The 21,560-nt window shown below is 32.7% G+C and overlaps 3 protein-coding genes across 5 annotated transcripts in view; all 3 read left to right on the plus strand.

Moving 5' to 3' along the window:
* LOC118200812 (sulfotransferase 1B1-like) overlaps positions 1-13,947 on the plus strand; it is a 37,782-nt gene extending 23,835 nt beyond the window's left edge. For both annotated transcript variants that reach the window (XM_085806815.1, XM_085806814.1), the window contains exon 2: positions 9,006-13,947. In XM_085806815.1, the coding sequence (XP_085662941.1) occupies positions 9,023-9,907 (885 nt within the window). In that variant the 5' untranslated portion in view covers positions 9,006-9,022 and the 3' untranslated portion in view covers positions 9,908-13,947. The remainder of the gene's footprint in view (positions 1-9,005) is intronic.
* LOC118200814 (sulfotransferase 1B1-like) overlaps positions 1-21,560 on the plus strand; it is a 59,101-nt gene that overhangs the window by 23,832 nt on the left and 13,709 nt on the right. Inside the window, exon 1 of one of the 2 annotated variants that reach the window (XM_035372785.2) lies at positions 13,743-13,879. The exons of the other annotated variant lie outside the window; for it this stretch is intronic. The gene's annotated coding sequence lies outside the window, so the exon portion shown is untranslated. Of the gene's footprint in view, positions 1-13,742; positions 13,880-21,560 lie in introns of those variants that run through there. 2 annotated transcript variants of the gene reach the window in all.
* On the plus strand, positions 13,742-21,519 carry LOC146993730 (sulfotransferase 1B1-like). The gene is made up of 2 exons (XM_085806817.1): positions 13,742-13,879; positions 20,299-21,519. Exon 2 carries the CDS (start codon positions 20,316-20,318, stop codon positions 21,192-21,194), a length of 879 nt encoding a protein of 292 aa, XP_085662943.1. The 5' UTR covers positions 13,742-13,879; positions 20,299-20,315; the 3' UTR covers positions 21,195-21,519.

Raw genomic sequence — 21,560 nt, forward strand, 5'->3', positions numbered from 1 at the left:
TCATCCCGACTCATCTAACCAAACAAGTTAGACTTATGGTCATAACAAGCCACGCCCAAAGAGTATATAAGGTATTTTCTCCCTCCTTTCTGTATGCCTTCGTGGTGTAACGCTAGCACACTCGGCGCATATTTTAAATGTGCAGGTTTGAGTTTCGGCGAGGGCATTGTGCATTTTCAACGTCTTCCTGCTTCAAAGTAACCTAACGACTCTAAAACCTCAGAGACAAGATCTCTTATCTAAGATAACAACTTAGTAACGTAGCCACGAGGGGCTGAACACGCTCTGTCTTACAATCTAAAAAACCTCACCTTAAATACACGCGAATTAAATTGGCATTCTGGCGGGAAAACGGAATGGAGAAGTGGCAGTAAACATCCAAAGCATAAAAAACTGGTTAATTAAAATAAAGGAACCTTACAAGAATAAAAAATATTATTTAAATTTCAGTTTTGGGCCATCGCTAGTAGATTATAGAATGCAGTATGGTATCAGTGCAAATACATATGTATTATGCGATGTATATTTTACAGCAATTAATAAAATAAAACGCATTTCTGGTGTCCATATGCGAGATCTATCTGGATTTCTTTTGGAAATTCATTCGTAAAATATGGTAGCAGTTACATATAATTAAATCTCAGTACTAGCGGGAAATTTTGTTTTTAATGCGTATTTCTTTAGACGTCATTAAAACATGTTGATATTCGCTACTAAATGTAGCCCTGAATAAAGATAATAATCTGAAAACCTGCAACATTTTATCTCGAAACACGATTCCTTCGAGAAATAAAATGTTTACCCACTTACCCGATCAAGAAAACTTGAAAATGGATAAGAAACCAAGATAATAATAATTTATAAATTAAAATTTTATCTCTTTTACAAGGATATAGTTCAAAATACTTATTTATCTTTCATCCATCCCTTTAAGAAAGATATTCTTGAAACTATTTATCGTCTTGTTACCATACCTTGCTATCGTATTGAGACCTTTAATTTTTGATACATTTATTTTAATTGAACTCATTATTTATCTTATTATAATTAATTTAAATTATAAAGATTTTTATTTGTCTCATTTTAGTTCCTAATAATTTAAATTTAATTATTTGTAAGGATTTATTTATTTTTAAACCAGTTATTTTATATTAAATATCTTTACTGTCACTCTCTTTTTCCGTTTTTCTTTCAGAATAGTAATTTTAGTTGGTGTGTATAGAAAGAAGTAGAAAGAGATTGTATTTAAAGGAAGGTTTTAGACAGAAGGTTTAAACAGAGTGTGTTCCGCCTTCTGAAGACCACGTTACTAGTTGAATTTCTACGATAGCGTTCCTATCTTCGGTGTTGCTTAAAATTTTTGCCAATAGTGCTTGTGTCGCCGGTATAGGTTTCAGCCAACTTACGCGCTAATCTATTCTGCGTAGCCTTTGGCGAACTTTCGGTTTAGATTATACGGTATTTATCCCGCCGTCATAGCATGCCTTCGTAGTGTAGTGGTCTGCACCCTGGACGCCTATTCCAGAGGTCCGTGGTTCGATTCTCGACGAATACGATGCTCATTTTTCACATCTTTCCTGCTTTCAAGTAATCTAATGACTCTATAGTGGCACCCGAACTAAAAGGGTGGTGGATGATGATTCTCCACACCCAAGATTTGGCGATTGGGTTCCCTAAAAACCGCAGTCGCCCTTTAAAAGGGAGAGTATATAAGGTATTTCTCCCGCTTTCTTAGCATGCCTTCGTAGTGTAGTGGTCTGCACTCTGAGCGCGTATTCCAGAGATCCGTGGTTCGATTCCCGGCGAAGGTGTTACTCACTTTTCACATCTTTCCTGCTTCCAGCTGATGACTCTACAAGTTTAGTTTTAATTTGAATTTCTGTCATTTTGAGTTAAGCCATAATTGCTGGCTATATTTTGTAAGCCCGAGTAGTTCCTTCTGTTAACTTTTATTTGAGTCAAATAAAAGGATCCCTTGCACGCTTTTCCTTATTCCTGTGGTACTTTTCAAGACATAGTGATAATTACGTCTAAGTCCTTAAAAGAGTTTTATACATTTTATGCTTCCAAAGAACATGAGACGTTTACTAGAACTTTCAGAGTACAAAATCACACTAAAATCTTTTGTTGTCCTTAAAATTCTTAGAAAAAATTTGAAGAGTCTTTAAAATACATAGAAAACCAGTGTATATCTTAATTTTATTATTAATTTTATAGACTCAAAATATAAAAACTTTTTTTTTTTTTTTTTCCTAATTGTAAGTATTATAACGAATTTTGTACTTAGATAATTTTAGTGAAATTATAAGTTAAACTGTTGTATTTCTTTTTGTATAACATGAAAAATCTAAAGAGAAGCTATGCCAGAAAAGTAAGAATACAGGGCAAGTGAGTATTGAGTAAATGAGTATCTCGGTAATCGCTAAGCTCGAAACCCTTTTGGCAACTTATTTTGTCACCAAACCTGGTGAGAAATCCCCAAAAGTCGCCAAACTTGGTGACCGTTTGGCGACATTTTGGTCCAGTCCCCTATCACAGTAATAGGTATTGTAATTGAATAAATGTAATTGACCACTAGGTTAGCTGTAACCGTAATTCGCTCCTCATATTGCTTTCTAGTAATTTCGAGAAGCAGAAATTACTAGAAATCTCGGCGGCGGGTTGTGAGAGCACCTGTTTTTATTTGTTTAGTTATTGTGCTTGCGAGTTGTTAATTCAGCGGGAACTGACCATATATCCGCTTTTTCGGTATAGCTTTCTCTTTAGGTACGCTTTGTGTTGTGTTTAACGTTCTTTTTAGTTTGAAGTGTAACTACTAATTGTACTTCGTGATACTGTAAACACCTATACGAGTATTTCTGTGGAAGAATCTAGAATGTTGAAGTGTTTTTATTTGATAAAAATAAATTTTATTAACCTATCATCGGACCTGTGTGCATTCAGTCTATTAGGAGCCCGAACGCACGTAAAAGTATTTTAAAAGTACTTAGAAAAAGTTAATACTAGTTAAAGAAGTACTAAGTAAAGTATGTTTTAAAGACTTTTACAAAAATTTACAATTTTATATTTTATACGTCATTTAAATGCCAAAACTAGTATGATTTATTACACTTATTTTTCAGAATTAATTTTAGAAATATTTTCATAATTAGTAATTTGTTACGTCAAGAATTACGAAGAGATTTATGTAATGCATGAAACCCCAAAACACGTATAATGCTTGTATGCTTAAAATCGATTATAACAAATGTAAATAAAACGGGAAAAAAACATTCAGCAGTCATTGCCATTTACATGTTTCCCAAGCTTTAAAAATTCAAAGCGCTGGAGCCATTTGGATAACGAGCTGAATTACATGCATTAAAAATAAATAAATGATGTAAGAATAAATTAAACAATAAATATTAAATAAAAAAATTCTAAAAATATGAAGAGATATATGAAAATATCAGTCAATTGTCCTACTATTACTGATAGCTTAATAAGTATCCAATAGATGAATATTACAAAAAAGAAATAATGAAAGAATGGAAGGTTAGTAAATTAGTGACAACAAGAAATAGTTCCCAAGCATAGAAGAGAAGTAAATAATTTGAACAGTTTCGATTCTTAGTAACTTAATAATTACTAAATCATTTCAAAAACGTGTAGTTAGGCAAGGTTATTTAACTAGCATCTCTAGCTAATCTTTTGAAATAATTTATGTAGACATCCACCTTTTAGAAATTCTAAGGAGTATCACATCAAATAAAAATTGAAAGATCCAGTTGAGTAGAGTCGAACTGTGTTATGTAGGATCGATAAGTCGAATTGTGCTATTTGTGGTCGAATAATACTGTATTTTGGATTCTAGTCTTTATTGATTTGATGGGTACAGTCCTTAAATATACCGCTTATTGAAGATATTTTAATATGAGGTTTTCAACTCACGTTTCTCCTGATTTTACTCTTTACAAGGAATGTGAGTCAATGTCATTTTAACTAAATATTAAAAAAAAAAAAAAGAAAGAAAAGAAAAAGAAAGAAAAAAAGAAAGAGAGAAAGAAAGGAAAAAGAAAATCTGAAATGTTTCAGATGCTAAATTACGTCCAAAGGGGCGTTTTTTTTAACATTTTGTGTTTTTTTTAACATTTTATTTATTAAATATCACGTTCTTCGCACTTAAACCATAAAATTCAGTTCAACAGTAATATCACAAAACAGTTTTAAAATGAGCATATCTTTAGAATTTTCGATACAGAGATTCAAAGATTCTGGAAATAGAAATGTTTTTTCTATACAACGTTGTCATTGCTCGCTTTGAAATCTTTGAGTGTGTTAATCAAAAATTCATTAAAGTTTTACAAAATAGGAAATCGGTCATAAAACAAATTCCGAATTTCAAATTTGGTCTTCCACATGCCCATATTTGTAGGAGGATTACGTCATTCAAAATTCAGTGCCTCTATGTACCGTTGTTTTATCACAATGCGAAAAATATACATACATTTTTGCAGATTTTTCATTATTTAATTTCTTTAACACAGGGAGATAACACTTTGTGGCAACAGTTTGAAAAGTGATTCGCCGTTTGAAGTGAATCGACGGAAAATCGCAAAAAGAAAACAATAGTCCTTCAGGCATAAAGCCCCTTTGGACTAAAAAAAAGAAATACTGCATGCTGATTCAGATTTAGAACCAACTCCAGAGCTTATATCGTCTGCTACGCTTGATGAATTTAAGCACTGCATTAATTAGGTTATAAGGTATTTCTCCCGCCTTCCTAGCGTGGCCTTCTTGGTGTAAAGGTTCTGCACGCTGGGCCGGTATTCCAGAGGTCCGTGGTTCGATTTCCGGCGAAGGCGTTGCTAATTTTTCATCTCTTCTGCTTCCAAAAAATGCTAATGTCTGTACAAGGTTAAAAATCTATTTAATTCATTTACGTATAGAGCAATATACAATTTTTATTACGTATAGAGCGATTATCAGTTAGAAAGAAGAGTTCTTTCGCTAATTTAGTACTTGCTCTAACCAAGACCGAATTCATTGCTATTGCTCTGAGTAATACTATGCATTGGTAAAGAAACAGAATAACCTTTCACAATATTTTAAGACATTAAATTCTGAAGAGCAAACTGTCTTTCAGAAAACGTACCTGTTTCTTCCGATGGCCTTCACCGGAAGGCCCCCTCGGACCACCCCCAGGGTGGTGTCTCTCATGTCCAACCGACTTGAAACTCTGACAACCATTCTTCCATAAAATACATAAACCAGACAACAACAACATCATTTTCATGAAAAAATGGGAATTTTATTTTTTTATAAGTGATAAATGTTGTTACTTAATGCCTCTGTAGCCATTACTAAAAAGGGTAATTTGGAAAGGCATTTTTTAACTCTACGTAACAAATATGAAATACATTATCCATAAAAATGGCGGTCAATTAAGAACTCAACAACATATTTTTAAAAAGCCATGCTGAAATCGCGTGCAGTGACAATTACATCATTCAAAGTAAGCTATATAAAAAATGTAAACGATTTTTCTGACGAGGAATTCATGAAAGAAACGCCCTTGGAAATTTCTGATTCACTTTCTAATGGTTTTAAGAAGAGTAAAATTATAGCTGCAATTAAAGATCTGCACTCATCTTGGAATACTATGATGAGGCGGATTGAGAAAATAAGCGAAAATATAACAAAAAGCATCCTCGCTAATTTGAAACTACCCTTTTTGAAATTAGTTTTCAGTAACAGCAAAATAATAAACATAGCAATCAAAATCCTGAATTCCATTCGAAGAAAGACAACTTCTCTTCCAGTTGCAGCTTGAAAGACAGCCAAAATTGTTATTATTACATACCGTTAAAAGATGGCTAAATAGAAATAAATTTCTGCACCGATTTCGCGATTTCTTTGCTAAGATTAAAAAAAAAAAAAAAAATCTAGAACAGCAAGATTAAAATGTGTGCAGATTTAAGATATGGGATTTGGTTCAGTGATGTAGCATTTCTTAAAGATTTTGCATCGAAATTAAGTGATTTAAATTTAGAAATGCAATAAAAGAACAAGATCATAATTGAAATGATTAGGATAATTTATGCATACGAAACAAAATTTATTATGCTCAATAGAATAGTTCTAACAAACGTGAAGCGAATTATTGCTATGTCTCAAATAACTAAAACGTTTTAATAAGGTTAAAAATAACCTTTTTATTTAACCAGAATTTAGATCAAAATGGTACTCATCTAGTGCTACAATATAAACCACAACTCGTGGTAATGTAACTAAAGAGAACAGTCAATTTAAACGTTGAGCAGTAGTCAAGGCCTACATAACTAAATATTACTAGAAGCTGGCTCACTATTTTACAGGCGCGTCAGAATCAAAGTGTCGACAGCGAGAGAACGTAAAGCCGAATAATTACAACCATGAGAGTTGGTAGGAAACTAACAACCGTAGTGAGCACGCGATGCCAGATTCAGAAACCTTAGTTTAGCTACTAACTACTCATTTGCATTCTGGTGAGAAAAACGAAAAAGAAAAAAGAATCAAAAATCTATTAGTAATCATTTAATTAGCCCAAAAGTTGCTATTGGTCTCGAAAAGAGATTTTGCTTTGATTCAATATAAACGGCGTATCACTTTTCAAATTGTTTCCACTAAATATTATCGCCCTACATTATTTTTAAAGAGATTAAATAATGAAGAATCTGCATGTATGTATGTTCCTCGTATCGTGAAAAAACGATGATAGCCATTAAATTTTGTATAACGGAGTCTTCCATCTGAACATGTACACCTAGAAGACCAAATTTTTGAATTTCGAATTTTATGTATTATTTACTTCATTGTTTGCAAAACTTTAATGAATTTTGGATGAAAAACTCAACGATTCGAAAACGAGCTGTGGCAACACTGTTCGAAATAAAACATTTTTCTCCACCGCGCGAGACTGTTGCCGTTCCGAAAACTGCAAGATATTTCACATCTTTCAGATTTTATACGTATTATTTAACATACTCGGTTCGACGAAACCAACGTGTTGCCGCGGCCGGAAATAAAATACTTTTACCTCCCATGCGTCAAGCTGTTGCCATTCATTAAAGCCTAAAGTATTTTCAAACTTAATCTGGAAGCTATTGAATGATAAACTAAGCGATTTAAAAGCAAGAAATGGAGGTCTCAGAAATATTATTTTCTACTTTTTAACGTGAATGATTTAAATAAACATGTATGAAAATCATGAGATATCTAATTAGAACTAATCAATATTTTTTAATTACACTAGCTGGACGGATTAAAATCATTATATACATTTTTTTTTGTGATAACTATTTTAGATGGCTAGTTTTTAAAGAAATAATATAGCAAATACAAAAATATGTATGGCAACCTCTAACGCTTGTAAAGTTCCTCACTTTGCAATTCTAAGTTACTGTTGGAAGTGAAGAATCTTAAGAACTGATAAGCGAATAATCGCTTGAGTTCGTGTGACGGGAAACAACAAGATAGAAGGGTAAACTAATCCTTTATTATTCCAACTAAAGTTTAACAAAACTCCGCTTTAGAGTGTTACAATAAAGCCGACACTCGGGCTTGAACTTAAGAGACTAAGAATTAAACTAAATTTATCTTAACTAAAGAGATATAGCCGAAGCTATCAAGATTCTAGCAGAGTTAGCCCCTTAACGTTAATAGACTGCGAAGCTATCAAGGGCCTAAAGTACGGCCGAGTATGATAATAGCTTAAGAGAGAGTTGCCTAAAAAGGCGGACGCGTGCAGCCAGAATATCTGGTATCTCACGCTAAGACCGAAGAACCTCGCGGTTAAATACCGCTCTTCCTCATTATGTATTCAAACGTGATTCTAAAACTACGTTCTGACCGGAAGTGGCAAGTTTGAAGTTAAGAATCGATAGGAAAGAAAATTTAACTCAAAATTTAACTTCTAATAAAATTAACATAATCCTGACAAGCTCTATCAGAAATTCTGAAGGTATGTTGTTTTTAGCTGTTTTTAAATAGTTTGTGACTTGTTTGTAATTGAAGTTTATCTGGCGTAAAGTGTGAATGATATTTAATAAATGAAATTAACGCATAAAATGTTAATAATAAAAATTATTGCATTATTTTGTTTAAAGGTAACTGCATGATATTATTCTCATGTTCTGGTTAAGGTTTTCATGCCTTTAGTTAATCTGCATGCGATAGTTGTAAAATTATCAACAATTTAAAAGCTGTTTAAATTCCACTAAGCCTAATGAAGCCGCCATTTATTTACATCTGAAACTGAGCAGAATAGTGAATTAAGTCTGTTTCTGCACCAACTTCAGATTCTTTTTGCCGAATGGGACCAAAAGTAAACTTTCAGTTTTGTGCACCTGAAAAATCTGTCTTTCTGCCTTATTTTAATTAATTTAAACTATAATTGTAACAATAAAAATTGTTTTTTAACGGTTTTTAACTCTATTTGATGTTTTAGGTTTTTCTGTATTTTAAAATTTTTAATGAAGATGTTTTGAGCTTTTATGTACTTTTTCCTCCCGCGAAGTCAAAACTGAAGTGATTGAATAAGAAATATATCTCTAATGCAATTGGAGGAAATAATTTTAAATGAAATGCAGCAAAAAATGTGCGTAATTTAATAGGCCATACAGGGAAGTCATGTGGTGTCTACATGAGATATTTTTCCCCCATAATGTGCCAACTTCGGGAACATTAAGAAGTGTCGTTATGTAACAAGATACTATTTGAACTGTCTGTTGGTAAGACGGAAACTTAATTGCATGATTCAATAATATATTTCTAACCAGTAAATTAAATTAGTCCATCATTTAGGAAGCTTAATAAATCATTTAACTCTTTACACTTCAGAGTCAACTTTCAACACGTTCAAGTAAACTCATCGAAAGAAGTACAAACGTTAGCACATATATGCTACAGAATTCAACATATATTTTAAGCGTAGTGTTTATATTAAATAATTTTGCAAACCTAAACTAATAAATATGTTATTACAGGGTACCATTACCACAAAATGTCTGAAGAAGGTGGAAGCAAGAATTATGAGTTGCAGATAGTGAGAGGTCTGCCTTTTCCAGCAGTCAAATGGTTTAACAAAAAAAACATTGAAGATGCATTAGACTACATGCCTCAGGATGGAGACATCATCATTGCTTCTTATCCTAAAACAGGAACTACATGGCTCCAATACATCGTCCTGCAAATACTTTCAAAAGGTGATTTATTCCCCAGCTTTGATGACGTCACATACCATGTAGTTCCATTTATGGAAATGACTGGAATTGCAGCCGTAGAAGCCTTAAGAAACCCTAGAGTATATAAACACCACATTCCCTACAATATGGTGCAAAAAAATCCGAAATCCAAATGTCTCTATATTTATCGAAACCCTGAGGATACTGTGGTATCTTTTTTCCATTTTATGCAAAATATGCAGGAAGAAGAAAAGAATTTCAGTGATTTTTTTGAGCAGTTCCTTACCGGAAATATAGGATACGGACGTTATTTTGAGCATATCCTCTCCTTCCTAGAGCATAAAGATGATGAAAACTTGCTACTTATATCCTATGAAAAATTACACAAAAACAGGAAAGAAGAAATTTTAAGAATAGCGAAGTTTCTTGGTGAGAATTACTTTCAGCGACTTCTGGAGGATGAATCAGTAATACGTAAAGTAATTGAGCATACTAGTTTTGACTACATGAAAAAAAACTTAACCTTAACTCATCCGCAAAAAAAAGATGAAGGTGAAGGTTTGAAGACAGTTGCCTTTTTTAGAAAAGGAATTGTTGGTGATGGAAAAAAAATGCTGTCGACTGAACAGCAGAAGAGATTAAGAGAAGTTGCAGAAAAAGTAATGGATGGAACAGAAGTGATCAAAGAGTGGATGGGAGAGTGAACTAAAATATAGATATCTGTGCTTTTTTACAGCATGACTTCCAAACCATGGGAAATGCAATGCACCAAGAATAGCCTTTTTTTCTGCAGCATTTATACTGAATTTAATAGGAAAGACAGTAAACTTGTAAATTAAGCAAGTTAGAGATATAATATTTAAAAAACAGAATTATGATTTGCAGTCAAACTGTGTCAAACTAATTATTTCCATTTTAATAATTTGTAAAAAAGGAAAAAATAAATTGCTTGGAAAAAAAACTGCAGCACTAAAAATAAAATTCCAAATATAATCTCATATTTATTTTTTGAAAGAAATAAAAACTGATCTGAACTTTAAAATTGGTAGTAAAATTACCATAATAACATGTACTTAACTTGTTTCTTTTTTAAACAATTTAAGACATTTTTCTTTTTCTTTCTTATTTTTGATACGTTCTCTTTCGATTCTAACAGTAATGTCTTGATATTCAACACTTATTTGTGCTTATAATAACATTATTTTCTTCCACTTGCTAATTACTAATTCCTATATCTTAGTGCGTTCGTAACTAGATTAAATGATTTAACCAATTTCTAACTTTTTCCATGTTAAAATCAAGTAAAAATATATATAATGTGTACCTCTCTTAGAACAAATATACATAAGTATAAAGAAAAAGTATTACATCCTATTGAAATATTCGAAATGAAACAAAACTCAACAAACACAAAAAGTAGTTCTGAATAAAAATTCTCATTTTGAGAGTTTGTATCAATCCAGTGATCAAATATACAATATAATTCCATTACTGACTCAACAGATTTTATTTATTTATTTAGTCACTGAAAGTACAACAGGGACCCGCTAGATTAGATCCCCATATCGGGTGATGTATTTAGTAGTACGCCCTGGTACTTGGCATTAAATCTTTGAAGGAACCCAAATCCTCTAGTCCTTTATAATCCTATTTGTACCTCATGAAAACAAGTATGTCCTTGATAAAATTCTGCTCGCCAAACTGCTGTAATTCAGCAATGATGAGCCAGAACTACAGTTCTCAAACAGATATCCTTAAGGACTTTTCTGCTTCTTCAAAAACTACAAAATCTGTAGCATTTAACAAGATTTATTGCCTAAAATTGAATTTGGTTTACTTCAAAGCATATTAGGACTATTTCTGAGAAGAGACGGCTGCAACTGCTAATTACTAATTCTGCAACTGCTAATTACTAATTCTGCAACTGCTAATTACTAATTCTGCAACTGCTAATTACTAATTCTGCAACTGCTAATTACTAATTCCTGCAAACGCTAATACATTAGCAAATAGATTAACTGATTTAACCAACATCTAAGTGTTTCGTTGTTAAAATCAAGCAGAAATAAAAATAATTACGACTTCTATCAGAACAAATGTGCATTAGGGGAAAGAAGAAACATTACATCCTGTAGGATTATTCGAAATTAAGCAAACTTAAACAAACATAAAATGTACTTTTGAAAAAAGATTCTCATTTTGAGACTTTGTAACAATCGAGTGATCAAATATGCAATATAATTCCATTTCTGACTCAACAGATTTTATTTATCTATTTAGTCGTTGAAAGAACAGCTGGGACACACTAGATTAGAACCCCATTTCCGATGATGTATTTAGTAGTACTTCCCGGTACCTGGCATTAAATCTTTGAAGGGACACAAATCTTCCAGTTCTTTATAATCCTGCTTGTATCTCATAAAAACAAGGATATCCTTGAACAAATTCTTCTCGCCAAACTGTTGTAATTCAGCAATAATGCAGCCACATCTAAAGAAGAGATATTGTTAAGGATTTTTCAGCATGTTCTCATACAGATATTGTTAAGGATTTCTCGTCGTCTTCAAAAATACAAAATCTGCACCATTTAATATTTATTGTCCAAAATTGAGTTGAGTTTTTTGATTACGGCAAAGCGTATAAGGACCCTCTCTCAAAGGAGACGGATGCTTTCGTGGAGAACTTTAAGAAAAACAAGCTCGTATTTAAACGTTACATACGCAGAAGACCATGAAAACTCCTAAGCACTTAGCCCGTTTACAGAAACTTGAACTATGGTCAATACTCAAGGTCGTCACTTGCGTATAGAAAGTGGGAGAAAGAAACCACCAAGGAAGCAGTTGCTTCTAATCATTGGCGTAATCTAGAAGCAAACATTATAGCAACAAATTTCTTTCTTCTAGTAACACATTCTTTTTTGTAGTTGAATTTAGTTCTTTGTTCTGGAGGTTCATTGTGGTAAACTTTGCTTGAGCCAGTGTTCTATGTTATCACCTGGCCTAATTATTGGACTTATTTATTGTCGCAGATCCCAGACATTTGAGTACATTTGATATTCGTTTCTCTGAGATCTAAATCATTTAATTTTATAAAAGCACCTGAAATACTCCACCAATTTCAATTTAACAGTTTTACGCATTTATTTATTTTTTACATTTTATTTATTTTATAGATTTATGTACATTGCATTGGATAATTTTATGCTTATATTTCAATCTTAAAATCTATTTTAGTTTTATTCCTCAAATGAGATTATTTTAATGAATACCAGTGAGACATTGACCTTCGACTTCAAGGGTACTTGCAGCAGATATTCACTCTAATTAAATACTTGATAAGATGATAAGCGCGTATCTCATAATAAATAAACAACTCACAAGACGCCCTCTGAACATTTTCGTATAATAGCAGAAAGACTGTTGCTTCTGGAACTGCTATAGCGAAGTAAGTTTAAATACTTGCTATAGCGAAGTAAGATTAAATACTTGATAAGATGATAAGCGCGTATCTCATAATAAATAAACAACTCACAAGACGCCCTCTGAACATTTTCGTATAATAGCAGAAAGACTGTTGCTTCTGGAACTGCTATAGCGAAGTAAGTTTAAATACTTGCTATAGCGAAGTAAGATTAAATACTTGATAAGATGATAAGCGCGTATCTCATAATAAATAAACAACTCACAAGACGCCCTCTGAACATTTTCGTATAATAGCAGAAAGACTGTTGCTTCTGGAACTGCTATAGCGAAGTAAGTTTAAATACTTGCTATAGCGAAGTAAGATTAAATACTTGATAAGATGATAAGCGCGTATCTCATAATAAATAAACAACTCACAAGACGCCCTCTGAACATTTTCGTATAATAGCAGAAAGACTGTTGCTTCTGGAACTGCTATAGCGAAGTAAGTTTAAATACTTGCTATAGCGAAGTAAGATTAAATACTTGATAAGATGATAAGCGCGTATCTCATAATAAATAAACAACTCACAAGACGCCCTCTGAACATTTTCGTATAATAGCAGAAAGACTGTTGCTTCTGGAACTGCTATAGCGAAGTAAGTTTAAATACTTGCTATAGCGAAGTAAGATTAAATACTTGATAAGATGATAAGCGCGTATCTCATAATAAATAAACAACTCACAAGACGCCCTCTGAACATTTTCGTATAATAGCAGAAAGACTGTTGCTTCTGGAACTGCTATAGCGAAGTAAGTTTAAATACTTGCTATAGCGAAGAAAGATTAAATACTTGATAAGATGATAAGCGCGTATCTCATAATAAATAAACAACTCACAAGACGCCCTCTGAACATTTTCGTATAATAGCAGAAAGACTGTTGCTTCTGGAACTGCTATAGCGAAGTAAGTTTAAATACTTGCTATAGCGAAGTAAGATTAAATACTTGATAAGATGATAAGCGCGTATCTCATAATAAATAAACAACTCACAAGACGCCCTCTGAACATTTTCGTATAATAGCAGAAAGACTGTTGCTTCTGGAACTGCTATAGCGAAGTAAGTTTAAATACTTGCTATAGCGAAGAAAGATTAAATACTTGATAAGATGATAAGCGCGTATCTCATAATAAATAAACAACTCACAAGACGCCCTCTGAACATTTTCGTATAATAGCAGAAAGACTGTTGCTTCTGGAACTGCTATAGCGAAGTAAGTTTTGCTCATTTGCTGTACTGAATAAATACTGAAAAATATTCATTTTTTTAATAAATAAAATATGCTAAAATTAAAAATTTCAGTAATCTATATAAAAAAAATATATAAAATGTGTATATTTAAAATTAAATATATTAAATGTGTCACTATGTTATATGAAGATCCTATATATTTGAAATCCTACATATGTAGCTAGCTTCTCCTTAATGAATCGTCATTAAAAAGGAACGCTCTAAAGTTCTAAATCCCAGAAGAAAAAACGTGGTTTACATGCCAGAATTTAGTAATTTTGTACAACTATTCAGTTAAATTTACTTTATTCTACAGCTACAGAATTACTGATTTTACATGACGATTCTCTTCAGTGAATTTCTGAAAGTGAAAAATTTATATTTTATTAAAAATTAGAGATGGAAATCAAAATCATCGAACCATCGAATAGCTACATACTTAGAATTTAATTTTGAAGATATAGTCACCATTCATGTTATCCAAACTATCGCTACGCAAATTTTTTATTTTGTAATTTTGTCACTTCAGAATTGAACTTAATGTAACAATCATATATCTGTAATTATATTTATTTTTATTTATTTATTTATTTATTTATTTATTTAAGTACAAGACAGGACATTCATTCAATTGCATTTCTATTAGTGTGCTATTAAAGACGAACGTTTAATAAAATACCATTCAACATTAAAAATACACTCACCTAATTTTTTTCAAGTAAAAAACATTCCTAAAAGTAGTTTTTTCATTTGCAATAAATTACATCTTAATGTTTGTTTTGCTTTTGGTTTTTGAAGAATTTTTAAAACTTCTTCATTTACAAGTATATTTTTATATATACAATAAAAATAATTCATTAGCAGCATTGCTATAAAAATAATTCATTAGCACATGTACTGTTTTATGAATATTTTTTTAAATATTTTACCTTTAAAATTATTTTACAGCAGTACACATGATAACGTGGTACTGTTGTCAAGATTTTCGAAAAATGGTAAATACAGTAAACCATGGAGATTAGAATACATGGAGTAAGCCTTCTCCGTATGTCCCGTGCAATGAAAGTGAATCCAACGGTATGAAGTCACTACTTTGTTTACATTCTAATCGGCGTTGTTTGCGTAAGAACTAAGCACTACAATTAATCGCTTTTTTTAGGAATACATTTATCTGTGAACAACTTTTTTTATCATAATTGAAAAGTAATAAGGGGGTAAAATGCCTGACAATTGAACATCTCCAGACACTGAAGAAGATAATTTCTAGTAACATTTTTGTCTAGTGCATGGCCACTAATGTAAATAAATTTTGCATTTATATACAAAATTTCTAATTATTTACGCACAAAACAAGTATTTTAATTTATCTGTTGAAGAAAAGTTTAATAAATAAGACAAATTGTCATTATTTATATTCAAGTTTTTCCCGCACGGAAGGTTTTCATAATTTATTTTTTTTTTTTAATTAGAGTAAATTATTCAAAGATCATTTAAATATGTTAGAATTATTTTAAATAAATACCAGTCTAAAATATTAGTTTTAGCTATCAGTATATTTGAATTACAAAGTGCAAAGAACTATAATTCTTGCAAGAAACAAACTTTAGATTTCAGATCAAAAAAAAGTACAGATTTGATTTTTTCCCTTTTGAATTATTACTATTGTTCTTGTTGTTGTTACGAAATGCCCAGTTGCGATAAGATAACTTCCCCGCAAAGAGGATTTAGGTTTGCTAGAAAGTGGCAAGGAAAGGCACGGTTGCCAGATTTGGTGCGAAATTGCCCATTTGGAGACACAATTGGCGATGCACCATAAACAGAACGTGAACATTCTAGAACGAATTCCTACCGGTTTTCCTCAGAATGTTCTCGAAGGTAGGTCAATGCTATAAATACCATGCCTGTACGCGGAGTGCGGTGTATCGTCAAAGTATCTTAAATGTGTTGAGTTCGATAGTAGTGACTTGAGTTCAGAGATTAGCTCGAAAGCGGACTGACCGAGACGGAAGCTGTATTTCAGTGCTTTGCTGTGAAGCTATCTTCACCGTTGTAGTCTGAAAGCTGTGTTCCTGATTGTTTCAGCGTGTTTATCGTAGCTTTTCGACGACTGCAAACGTGTTTTTGGAACTCTCCTGTGTAATAAATTGGCGAATAAATTGAGTTTTGATTCTTCTTCAAGTGTTGTCATCAATTACTCCAACGGACACCTAGAATGCAACATTATTGTTGTTTATGTATGTTTTGGTGTATAATTATCAAGCGAAATTCAAAATTTAGTTAAAAAATGTATAAAGTTTTGTCTTCTTTGGTAGTATAAAATATGTGAAACTTTATAGTGGCGCCTGAACTAAAAGGCTGTGGACGATAATTCGTCACCATCAGGATTTGGTAACTGAGTCCTCTCATCCTAGTCGCTTAAAAGTCTCAGTCTCCCTTTAAAAAGGAGAGTATATAAGGTATTTTCTCCCTTCCCCTTCTCATGCGTTCGGGGTGTAACTGGAAGGACGCACGACGGGTATTCGGGAGAGCCTGGAGTTCGATTCTCGGCAAGGTCATTGCACATTTTTCACGTCTCCGGTATCAAAAGAACCTAACGACTCTATAAATGCTTTTTGCTTTATTTTATTTTTGCTGAAAATAAATTATGGCGCGTCAGGTATTTCCAGATTGTGCATTCGGCCCACATGCAGTTTGAGTACGAGACCACTGTCTTAGTTGACACTGACAACTGATATTCTGCAACAGCGATCGAAAGAGTAGGAGAGTGGCGTCTTACGTTACCTGTCGTCTGCTCGCTATCGAATACGCCAGCTTGTAGGCTCATTGACGCTCTTTTAATCCTCGGTGTAACAATACATAATTGAGATTCCTGTGTTTTTTGTTCAGTATTCACCATTGTGGTAATATCTAATTAACGTTTCTAGGAAAAGTGCCAACGTTTCTTAACACTACTGTTGTAAGAAGTAAAAGTACTTCTTCTTCAATGGCCAGACAGCCCAGGATGGGCCTTTGCCTTCCTCAGAATCGAATTCCAAGCTCTTCTATCCCTGGCCATGGACATCCACTTGGTTATTTTTAAAATTCTGAAATCTGTTTCCAAACAGTCGAGCCACCTAAGTTTAGGTCTCCCACTTTTTCGGGTGCCGAATGGTCTGGCCGAGAATATCTTTTTAGTTACTCGATTTTCATCCATTCTGCAGTGTCCTGCCCATTTAATTGTCTGAATCCTTAAATATTTTACTATATCTATTTCTTTAAAGGATTTATAGAGTTCAGAGTTAGTTCTTCTTCTCCAGATATTGTTACATTTTATGCCACCAAAAATACTTCTCAAAATTTTTCTTTCAAGGACAGAAATGATACTTTTAGCTTTTTCTATGATTGCCCAGGTCTCAGCAGAGTATGTAAGAATGGGTCTGATTAAGCTTTTGTAAATTAAAATCTTCTTTTTTCTGCTAGTGAAGTTAGACTTCAAGTATTTTTTGAGACGGAAAAAACATCGGTTAGCATCTGTGACTCTACTACGGATCTCGGGCATTAAATCATTGAGAGTATTAACTTCTGATCCTAAATATTTAAATTTGCTAACTGTTTCAAATTTGTAATTTCCAATTTCAAAATAGGGGCTGCTGTTATTACCACAAGGCATGTATTTAATTTTATTTTGTTTGATTCCTAGATGCATTTTGCTGGCTGCAGCCTATAGAATTGTAAAAGCCTCTCTAAGTGATTCGGGAGTGCGCGCGACTATGTCGATATCGTAAGCAAACGCAAAAATCTGAACAGACTTGTTAAAGATAATTCCATGAGTATTAACGTTGGAATCTTTTATGATTTTTTGGAAGACATATAAGTACATTCTTTCTAAATTAGAAATTAAAATTGTCTCTTTATATACCTCTTTTGCATCTTATTACCCGTTAAAATGAATAATAAACCTAAGGGAAAAAAAAAAAAAAAGATTTATCATTTTTATGAAACAATCGGAATTGAGTGACTTTTTATAAATGATAAATGTTGTTATATAATGGTTCTGTAGCCGTTACTAAAAAGGGTAATTTGGAGAAGCATTTTTTTTACCTTTATGTAACAAATATTAAATAGGTTATCCATAAAATAATAATCTTAAGGCTCAACTAAGGAACTAACTCAACTTAAGGCTCAACTAACAAACCACAAAGGAATTTTAAAAAGCCCATGTTGAAATCACGTGCAATGACTATTGCGTCATTCAAAGTAAGCCATGTTCTATCAAAAAAAAAGTGTAGACCATTTTTGTGATGAAGACTTTATGAAAAATTCGACTCTGGAAATGTATGATTCACTTTCAAATGGTTTAAAAAAGTATGAAATTATTGCTATAATTAAAGATTGAAAAGTCTGTGTACCTTTGGGAACATACTCTTAAAAGGATCCTTAAAGAATTATCTTCTAGCCTTGTGAAGCAAAACAGAAATCAGTAGAAGGTTGTATAACACCCTTTTATTCAAACATAAAATTAACAGTGACAGTGGATTACAAGAAGCCATTGACTTCTGGTTTAGAATGACGTAACAAATACTAATTTCAAGGTGTGGTAGATTAGCCTAACGGCTCAATGAATACCTTAACTCGCAGGAAGAGAGCTCTGGTAAACCGGCGAGAGAAGCCTATTGGCTGGAAAACTCAACGTCACTAACACAAGTCGCTAATAATCACAGCACAACGTGGCCTGGAATAGGCAGACCCACTCGGAAAGTAACTTCCGAAACTCCTTGCTTAAATAGCACGTCATTCTACCTTAATCTGAATAAACTCTCGCTATCTCGTTTACATTCTGACGTGAGTGAAAAGAGAGTAACAGGAAAGGTTTTTCGACTTCAAGTAAACTATTAGTTAAAATATATAGATAAACCTCACAAGATCTACAATCGTCTCGAAATACTCTAACGCGGGGAAATGCGAAAATAAGCGAAAATATAAGAGAAAGCTTACTCGCTAATTTAAAACTACCAATTTTGAAATTAGTTCCATTAATAATAAAAATAATAGGTATAGCAGTCAAATCATGAATTCAATTCGAAGAAGTTCTCTTAAAAAGCTTTTCTTCCAGTTGCAGCGTGATTAAAGACAGCCAGAATTATTATTACATACCGTTAAATGATACCTAAGAAGAAATAAATATCTGCTGGTCCGATAACGCGATTTATCAGCTGAGATAAAAAAAAAACTTTTCTCGAAAATCAAGATAAAAAAATGTGCATATTTAAGCTATGAGATTTGGTTCAGTAATTTAGCATTTCTTATAGATTTTAGATCGATATTGAGTGATATAAATTTAGAATTGTAGTAAAAGAACAAGATCATAATTGAAATGATTAGTGTCGTTTATGCATACAAAAACAAAAACAAAAAAATCTTGATAAGCTTGTAGGGTTTTACTTGATCCAGTAATGTTAATTAGTTCGATGATTCTAACAAATGTGAAGTGAATCATCGTTATGTCTCAAATAACTAAAATGTGCTACAATATAAGCAACAACTCATGGTAATGCAACTAAATAGAACACCCAATTTAAACACTGAGTAGTAGTCAAAGCCTACATAGCTAAATATATACTAGAAGCTGGCACATTGTTTTACCGGAGCGTCAGATTCAAAGCGTCGACAGCGATAGAACGTAAAAACCGAAGAATTACAACCATCAGAGCTAACAGGAAATTAACAACCGTGCGAACACACGATGTCAGAAATATGCTCTGTCTCAAAATTCAAAAAAGTTAAAATGCTGATTACGCATTTGCATTCTGGTAAGGAAAACGAGAAGGACAACCCCAAAAGAGAAACATTTGTTTAGACCGAAAGAGGCTATTAGTCTCGAAAAGTGATTTTGTTTTAGTTACGACGCATCACTTTTTAAATTATTGCCACCAAATATTATTGTCCTATATTATTTTTAAAGAAATTAAATAATGAAGAATCTGAATGTATGTAACATGTTTCCCGCATTGTGAAAAAACGACGATATGGATTTTTGATTAAAACCGCAACAATCTGAAAACGAGCAAAGACAACACTATTCGAAATAAAATTTTTCATCTCCAGAGCGCGAGACTGTTGCCGTTCGGAAAAATGTAAGATATTTATCTTTCAGATTTTGCACTTATTATTTGAATTGGTTTTGTTAATTACAGCAAAGCCTCGAGGGATATCTGCCTAAGAGGGGGGGATGCCTTCATTGAGGATTTTCTAAGAAAAACTATCTCTTATACACGTTACACATGGTGGAAACCACAAAAACGCCCATGCAGCCAGCCCTTTCGCGGGATTCGACGTGTTGCAATAGAATTTATTATACATTTTTAGCGTACTATACATTTTTAGCAATTTTGCAACACTAAACTAATAAATATGTTATTATAGGGTACCAATACTACAAAATGTCTGAAAAAGGTGGAAGCAAGAACTATGAGTTGCAGATAGTGAGAGGTCTGCCTTTTCCAGCAGCCAAATGGTTTAACAGAAAAAACATCGAAGATGCATTAGATAACATGCCTCAGGATGGGGACATCATCATTGCTTCTTATCCTAAAACAGGAAGTACATGGCTTCAATACATCGTCCTGCAAATACTTTCAAAAGGTGATTATTTCCCTAGCTTTGATGACATCACATACCGTGTGGTTCCGTTAATGGAAATGACGGGAATTGCAGCCGTAGAAGCCTTAAAAAACCCTAGAGTATATAAACACCATATTCCCTACAATATGGTACAAAAAAATCCAAAATCAAAATGCCTGTATATTTATCGAAAGCCTGAGGATACTGTGGTGTCTTTTTTCCACTTTATGCAAAATATTCAGGAACGGGAAATGAATTTCAACGATTATTTTGAGCAATTCCTCACTGGAAATATAGGATACGGGCGTTATTTTGAGCATATCCTCTCCTTCCTAGAGTATAAAGATGATGAAAACTTGCTACTTATATCGTATGAAAAATTACACAAAAACAGGAGAGAAGAAATTTTAAGAATAGCGAACTTTCTTGGTGAGAATTACTTTCAGCAACTTCTAGAAGATGATTCAGTAATACGTAAAGTAATTGAGCATACTAGTTTTGACTACATGAAAACAAATTTAACTCGCCTGCAAGAGAGAGATGAAGGGGAAAGTTTGAAGGCAGTTGCCTTTTTTCGAAAAGGCATTGTTGGTGATGGAAAAAATATACTGTCGTCTGTACAGCAGAAAAGATTAAGGAAAGTTGCAGAAAAAGTAATGGATGGAACAGAAGTGATCAAAGAGTGGATGGAAGAATGAACTAAAATATAAATATTAGACCATCCGGTGCTTTTTTACAGCATTACTTCCAATGTAAGTGAAAAGCAATACATCAAAAAGAGACCTTTCTGCAATATTTATAATGAATTTAATGCAAAAGACAAGAAATTTATAAAGATGGCGAAATTTGTAAATTAAGCCAGTTACAAATACATATTTAAAAATAGAATTATGATTTGCAGTCAAGCCATACCAAACTAATTATTTCCATTGTAATAATTTATATTGAAAAAAAGCAAACGTTACATGACTTGGAGCTTTAAAAAATGGCAATAATGAAAATAAAATACCAAATAGTGTTTTACAGTTATTTTTTAAAAGAAATAAAAATTTAATCGAACATTA

This window comes from Stegodyphus dumicola, chromosome 12 (genome assembly GCF_044657685.1).
Source record: "Stegodyphus dumicola isolate Sdum_Otavi_A_Nest chromosome 12, ASM4465768v1".
NCBI lineage: Eukaryota > Metazoa > Arthropoda > Arachnida > Araneae > Eresidae > Stegodyphus > Stegodyphus dumicola.